The 7,995-nt window shown below is 40.8% G+C and overlaps 1 protein-coding gene across 1 annotated transcript in view; it reads right to left on the bottom strand.

Moving 5' to 3' along the window:
• LOC122557534 (sodium- and chloride-dependent neutral and basic amino acid transporter B(0+)-like) overlaps positions 1-7,995 on the bottom strand; it is a gene marked incomplete at its 3' end in the record, with an annotated part of 53,344 nt that overhangs the window by 14,740 nt on the left and 30,609 nt on the right. The window contains exons 10-11 of the mRNA XM_043705281.1: positions 3,169-3,294; positions 342-348 (exon numbers count right to left, since the gene is read on the bottom strand). Of these exons, the coding sequence (XP_043561216.1) occupies positions 342-348; positions 3,169-3,294 (133 nt within the window). The remainder of the gene's footprint in view (positions 1-341; positions 349-3,168; positions 3,295-7,995) is intronic.

Raw genomic sequence — 7,995 nt, 5'->3', positions numbered from 1 at the left:
TGTCTACATACCCTGAGAAACATACTCAACCAGGCATTGGGGAAGTTTTTCTGTTACATTGCTGACCTGTACCTTGCTGATACGGACAGACCTTTGGGAATTCCCAGACTCCCACCTGCTCTTTTTAACGACAGTATTGATGTGGCTGGACCAGTTCAGTTTCTGGTGGTTGATAATCCCCAGGATAAGGGATCGTGGGGAAGCAGCAAAGATCGAATTTCAAGGAGAGCTGGTTAAATTCCTTTTATTAGTATTAGTCACAGTCTGGTACTTGTCTGGTGTAAATGTATAAATATGAGGTACTCTGTATTTTGTCCAGGTTTTGCTGCATGCAAACACAGATTGTTTTAGTCTCTGAGGAGCTGAATGGTTGTTGGTCATTTTGGAAAGTGGTAAAAACAATGACTGCAGATGCTGGAAACCAGATTCTGGATCAGTGGTGCTGGAAGAGCACAGCAATTCAGGCAGCATCCGAGGACAGGCAAAATCGATGTTTCGGGCAAAAGCCCTTCATCAGGAAAGTGGACCTAGAGTTTCATGTCAGACTTCAGTGAGAAATTCCTTCCATAACGGACATTACATACTAGATGGCTTTTTCCAACAAGTTATTAGTTTCATTATCACCATTCCTAATATTTAATTTTCCTTCCAACTTTATTTGATTGATTTAATTCAAATTCTTTTGCTGCTGAGGTGAAATTTGACTTTGTGTCTCTGGATCAGTGCAGTAACAGGAGAGTGTCATCATTCCTCAATGCATTTTATCTCATCCCGTTCCTGTTACTCTGCCCAACACTGGGGAACATTTTCAAGATCTACCTCAAATTACATAGTGGTTATCCTCAGATGGTTACAGTGCCTCAGAACAAACTGAAAAAATATGAGCTACTCTGATCAAAGAACAGGGAAGAAAGAGTGACCTGAACAAAGTGAGATTGAAAATTATTGTAATAAAAATCAACAGAAATCCTTTATGAGATCTCCAGATGTTGAAGTAACAAGGAACAAAGGACAGCACAGCACAGGAACAGGCCATTCAGCCCTCCAATACTATGCCAACACATGACACCTTTCTACATTAAAAACGTTTTATCTCTACACAGTCTGTATCCCCCTATTCCCTGCCTCTTAAACTTAATTCTCATATCTCCTTTAAACTAGCCCCCTTTTCCCCGAAACCTATGTCCCCTAGTAATTGACATTCCTGTGAAGAAGAGTTTGATTATCCATTCTGTCCATGCCTCTCATATTTTTGTGAACTTCTATCAGGTTGCTCCGTAGCCTGTGATGATCAACTGGACACAAACCAAGTTTGTCCAAACTATCTTCACAGCTAACACTCTCCAAACCAAGCAACAGCCTGGTAAAACATTTCCATACCCTCTCCAAAGATTCCATATTCTTTCAGTCATGTGGTGACCAGAACTGCTTCCAAAATTCCAAATGTGGCCTAACTAAAGTTCCACAAAGCTGCAACATGACTTGCCAGTTTTTATACTCTGTGCCAAAGCCAATGAAGGTAAGCATGTTGTATGCCGTCATGACCATCTTATCCGTTTGTGTTATCACTTTCATAGAACTATAGACCTGATTGCCTGGATCGGTCTGAATATTAATGCTTCTAAGGGTTCTGCCATTTACTCTATACCTCCTTCCTTCATTAGACCATTCAAAATCTTCCGGCTAGGAACCCTCCAGCCACAAGGGATGAACTCGGATTTCACCAGTTTCCTCATTTCCCCTCCCCCCACCCTGTCTCAGTCAAATCCATCAAATTCAGCACCGCCTTCCTAACCTGAGATCTTCTTCCCGACCTCTCCGCCCCCACCCCAGTCTGACCTATCATCCTCACCTTGACCTCTTTCCACCTATCACATTTCTGACGCCCCTCCCCCAAGTCCCTCCTCCCTACCTTTTATCTTAGCCTGCTGGACAAACTTTCCCCATTCCTGAAGAAGGGCTTATGCCCGAAACGTCGATTCTCCTGTTCCCTGGATGCTGTCTGACCTGCTGCGCTTTTCCAGCAACACATTTCCAGCTCTGATCTCCAGCATCTGCAGACCTCACTTTTTCCATTCAAAATGCCTCAACTCACATTTGTCCAGATTAAATTCCATCTGCCATTCCTCTGCCCAAGTATCCAGCCTATCCATATCCTGCTGCATTCTCTGACTGTCCTTCATTATCCACAGCTCTCCAGTCATTGTGTTGTCTGCAAACATACTAATCAGGCCACCTAAATTCTGCTCCAAATCTTTTATATAGATTACAAATAACAGGAGTCCCTGTGGAATATAACTGGTCACAAATCTCCAGTCAGAAAAATACCCGACTGCTACTATTCCCTTTCTCCAATGACTAAGTCAATCTTGTATCCATCATACTAGCTCACAATGGATCCCATGTGACTTTATCTTCGCTACCAGGATATTGGTGCCCCTTCCTTTTTTAGACAGTCTACAGTATGGAGACAGATCCTATGACTAAATAAGTCCACACTGACCCTCTGAAGACTATACCATGCAGGCCCTTCTACACCAGCTCTTCAGCCATGCATTCAACTATGTTACCTTCCTTGTCTAGCCCTCCCTCTCCTTGTGGCAGAGGGAGAAATCCTGACATTACAACCTTAGAGGCCCTGCTTTGCCATTTATTACCTAACTGCTTGACTCCCTTTCCAGGAACTTGTCACTCTGCCTGCCTATATCATTAGTACCAATAGGGCATTTTGCAGGACATTCCCTTAATGCAGCTGTGAAACAAAAACAGAAATTGCTGGAGAAACCCAGTAGATCTGACAACACCTGTGCAGAGAAGGCAGAGTTAATGTCTCAGGTCTGGTGATCCTTCTCAGAACTGGATGCAAAATGCTCAATCAGCTTTCCCTCCACAGATGCTGCCAGACCTGATGAGTTTCTCCAGTAATTCCTGTTTTTGTTTCATATCTCCTGCATCCACATTTCTTTGTATTTTTCCTTAATGCTGATGTGAACCTATTTAACTGAAATACATTGATGCCCTATTGAGAACAAGAAAAAGAATGACTCATTCATCCACTAATATCACCAATAATAACTTCTACTTCAACAATATAAACATAATGATTCAGATAACGTTCTTCTATAGAAGCAGAAAATGATTAGTTCAGTGAAGTAATGTCGCTCTTACCTAAGTCTGCAAACTGAGAGTCCAGTCCCAGAGTGAGCAGCATGAAGAAAAATAAAATGGACCATAAAGGTGCCCATGGCAACTGGGCAAGAGCTTCTGGATAGGCAATAAAAACCAATCCAAAACCTAAACAGTGGATAGAAATTATATGGGAATGTTAGCGATGCTTACAATAGACAGATGGAACCTAAACTAAAGATTAACAGCATTGGTGCCAATGAAAACCCAGAATGGAACAAATGTCAGCAGGCATTTTTGCAACATCCCCATAAACACCTCCTTGGCAAGAAAAAATAAAATCAAACACAGGTTCTTGCAGGGGAGATGTCAGAGAGAGAGAGAAAGAGAGAGACCGACAGAGAGAGAGAGAGAGAGAGAGAGAGAGAGAAGACCAGCATGGATCTGCTTCTTTGGGTCCCCAACAGCTTCTCTGGGCTCCCAGCTAAAACTTGACCAGCAGCTACAAACAAAACAGCTTGCTAAAATCAAACCAAACCCTGGACTGGAAGAACTGGCCACTCCTCTTTCATTGTATCAATGTTTTAAAAAAATTCAAACCTTTTACAAGTAGATATTTCCAGACATAATGGAACCTCTGCCTTTACGACCCCTCTGAGTTCAACTGTACAAGCACAACCCCAGTTTTGTGTTTGGGTGGATTAGAGTCTACCATTCCTTTGGTCCAACTGTGGAGTTCTCAAGAGATGGTTACATTAAATGTTCAAACATTTAACACATTACTGTCATCTATGAACAACTTACATGAGTGCCTCTGTCCATAACAGAAATCATTCATGACTGTTGTTACAGACATGAGTGAAATGGCTTAAATTATATAATTTTATTTGCTCTCATCTTCAGAGTGTAAGTGGATGTGTTTTATATCTTTCTTCATTAATTTTCAAACAGATTGTTGAATGTTTTCTTCAAGTCCTTTGTTTGTGGAGTCCAATTTCCAAAGTCTCTCTTTAGGATTAAATTAAATGTACGATTTAATCATCCGTTCACATCAGGGAGTGGGTTTTGCAACACTTGCACATGCTCAAGCATACAAGGAAGAAACAAAAGGCAGTGAAATAATTTGTTAACATTAATAACTTAAAATCCAAAAACATGGACATTCACTTGCTTTGTCTGAATTCAGAAAGTTAATGTCCAGTGAGGGTACATTTCTGATGTAGCTCAGATGGCAGCATATTTAGTTGATTATAAGCAGACATTGCAGAAGTCCTTTTAATCATGATTGTGGTGTAGTAATATGGGATTTGATGAGCTTTTCAGGTTCTAACAGAAAAATCCCAGGGAATTAGATTTTGTGGTGATTAAGACCTAAGTTATGCCTGGTATCTGGCTGTAGAATTACCCATAAATCAGATACTTAGAAGAATGGGCATTAACTGCAGACTTGGTTTGACCAAAATAAGACAAGCCGACTCCAGAATTGACAATTCAAATTTTCAGGATCAAGAGGAATTTTGGTTCTGAGGCGTGATGAGTCAGTTTCAAATGCACAAGTTAATTTTTGTGACCTGGTTAGTAGCTACTGTTGATTGGTTGAGTGAGATGATGGACCATTAGCGCTTTTTCAGGTGTAATGAAGATTAATAGCTCCTTTTTGTTACCAAATCTAACTGGGGAGATGGAGTATCTACTCTTCTATGAATGCAACATCCACACAATGAAAGTTGTGAGTTTCCAAACTGATGGTGGTTTAGCTTTATCTTTTGTAATGATACTGGTGGAAGTTTCTAGAACTGGTAGGAAACTTGCAAATTATCTGACAAGTAGCAGCTATTTTCAATTCAGGAAAGTCCATTTTAAAATAAACAGAAAGTATAAATTGTAAAATGTGTTTTTTTCATGAACTGACAGTCTCATTGAGTCATTGAAATGTATAACATAGAAACAGACCCTTCTGTCCAACTTGTCCATGCCAACCAGATATCCTAGATTGATTTAGTCCCATTTGCCAACATTTGGCTCATATCCCTGTAAACCCTTCCTATTCATGTACCTGTCCAGATGCCTTTTAAATGTTGTGATTGTATCTGCCTCCACCACTTCCTCTGGCAGCTTCCTTCATACATGCACCACCCTCTGCATGAAAAAGCTGCCCCTCTCGTCTCTTTTAAATCTTTCCCTCTCACTTTAAAACTATGCCCTCTTGTTTTAGCCTTACCTTCCTCAGAAAAAAAACTGTATCTATTTGTCCTATCCATGCCCTTCATGATTTTATAAATGTTGAAAAGATCATCCCTCAGCCTCTAACATTCCGGGGGGAAAACCTCAGCCTATTCAACTTCTCCTTATCGCTCAAACCTTCCAGTTACAACAACATCATTCTAAATCATTTCTGCATCCTTTCAAGTTGGACAACATGCTTCCTATAGTAGGGTAACCAGAATTGTATGCTTTATTCTAAAAATGGCCTCACCAATGTCCAATTCAGCCACAACATGATGCCCCAACTCCTATACTCAATGCACTAACCAATGAAGCCACATCTCCTGTCAAATGTCTTCTTTATCACTCTGCAGTTGAGATAAAGATACATCAATTTATTATGGAATTAGACTGAGACTGTGAGTATGATCTTATTGAAATATTTGTTTGACTATCCATTTTATCTTTCGGAGCATTGTGTTAAATTGTGATAGAGAACTGTTACAAAAATATTGATGTGAATTTACAGCCAACATTCCTTCTAAATTGGAGACATTATAGTCTTTAATATTTACTTCCAAGTAGAGGCAAAAGCTGTTAAAATTTTCAGTTAATCTGATTCCTTATTTTTCACGAACTCCTTGTGAACAGTTAAATCAACAATAACATTTCCAATGACAGAAAGTGTATTGTTTGTTCTGGTCTGACTGGATATCCAATTGTGAACTGGTCTATATCTTGAAAACAGTCCCCAAAATGTCCAATTTTATCTTTATCTTGATCCATCTCTTGGATTAAAACTTAGTTGCTGTGAGATTTGGATGCCTTCCCTTTCTGTGCTTAGAATTATTTTGCAGTGGTTAAGGAGTCCCTGCTCCTTCCTGCAGTAATGAATGTTTTCTGATGCTTTTTTTTGTTGTGGCTCCCAATCTCCTTAAAAAAATCTCTCCGCAGGGCCAAATGTCATAGCAATGACATGTGATCTCTCGGCAAATTCCAATAAATCATTTCACTTCTCAGCCCAGATATCTTGTGGTGCTAGTGAGGTTTGTTTTTCTCTCTACTCCAGTATAATTGGATTTACTCCTGTCATTTGTTTGGAGATAAGTATTAGATTAGATTCCTACAGCGTGGAGACAGGCCCTTCAGCCCAACAAGTCCACACTGACCCCCTGAAGAGTAACCCACCCAGACTCATTTCCCCGTGACTCATGCACCTAACACTAGGGGCAATTTAGCATGGCCAATTCACCTGACCTGCACATCCTTTGGATTGTGGGAGGGAACCAGAGCACCCGATAGAAACCCATACAGACACAGGAAGAAGATGCAAACTCCACACAGACCGTCGCCCAACGCTGGGATCAAACCTAGGTCCCTGGCACTGTGAGGCAGCAGTAATAACCATTGAGCCATTGTGCACCCAGGTGCTAGCCAGGTAGAGCATACCATACATTAGTACATCAGGATAATAGAACAGACAGCAGAATATAGTGTTACAGCAACAGAGAAAGTGCAGAGAGAGATCAACTTGAATATTTGAGAGTCTGATAATACCAGGGAAGAAGCTGTTCTTGAATCTGTTGGTAAATGTTTTCAAACTTTTGAATCTTCTGCCTGTTCCCGCTAAATCGCCCACAATCCCATGCCTCTGTCTTTTATGCAGTAGCCTACCATGGGGAACCTTATCAAACACCTTACTGAAATCCATATACACCACATATTGGCTTCGCCCTCCTCCATCTGTTTGGTCACCTTCTCAAAGAACTCAATAAGGTTTGTGAGGCATGACCTACCCTTCACAAAACCGTCTTAACTATCCCTAATCAATTTATTCATATCGAGATGAGAATAAATCCAATCTCTTAAAACCTTTTCCAACACTTTATGAACAACCGAAGTAAGACTCACTGGTCTATAATTACCAGGGTTGTCTCTACTCCCCTTCTTGAACAAGGGAACATTTGCTATCCTCCAGTCTTCTGGCACTATTCCTGTAGACAATGATGACATAAAGATCAAAGCCAAAGGTTTGGTAATCTCTTCCCTGGCTTCCCAGAGAATCCTAGGTTAAATCCCATCTGGCCCAGGGGATTTATCTATTTTCACACTTTCCAGAATTGCTAACACCTCCTCCTTGTGGACCTCAATCCCATCTAGTCTAGTAGCCTGTTTCTCAGTATTCTCCTTGACAATATTGTCTTTTTCCAATGTGAATACTGATGAAAAATATTCATTTAGCGCATTCCCTATCTCCTCTGACGCCATGAAAAATTTCCCACTACTCTCATTGATTGGCCTTAATCTTACTCGAGTCATTCTTTTGTCCCTTATGTACCCACAGAAAGGTCTAGGATTTTCCCTGATCCTATCTGCCAACAACTTCTCATGTCCCCTCCTCGCTTGTCTAAGCTCTCTCTTTAGGTCTTTCCTGGCTAACTTGTAACTCTCAATTGCCCTAACTGAGCCTTCACATCTCATCCTAACATAAGCCTTCTTCTCCCTCTTGACAAGAGATTCAACTTCTTGACAACTTCCTCCCTGTCTGACAGGTACATACTTATCAAGGACACACAGTAGCTGTTCCTTGAATAAGCTCGATATTTCTATTGTGCCCATCCCCTGCAGTTTCCTTATTGAAAAGGCAAGGATTGATTCCGGATA

Source organism: Chiloscyllium plagiosum, chromosome 15, assembly GCF_004010195.1.
Source record: "Chiloscyllium plagiosum isolate BGI_BamShark_2017 chromosome 15, ASM401019v2, whole genome shotgun sequence".
NCBI lineage: Eukaryota > Metazoa > Chordata > Chondrichthyes > Orectolobiformes > Hemiscylliidae > Chiloscyllium > Chiloscyllium plagiosum.
The sequence above is the reverse complement of the archived record's forward strand: the minus strand, read 5'-3'. Positions and strand labels throughout refer to the sequence as shown.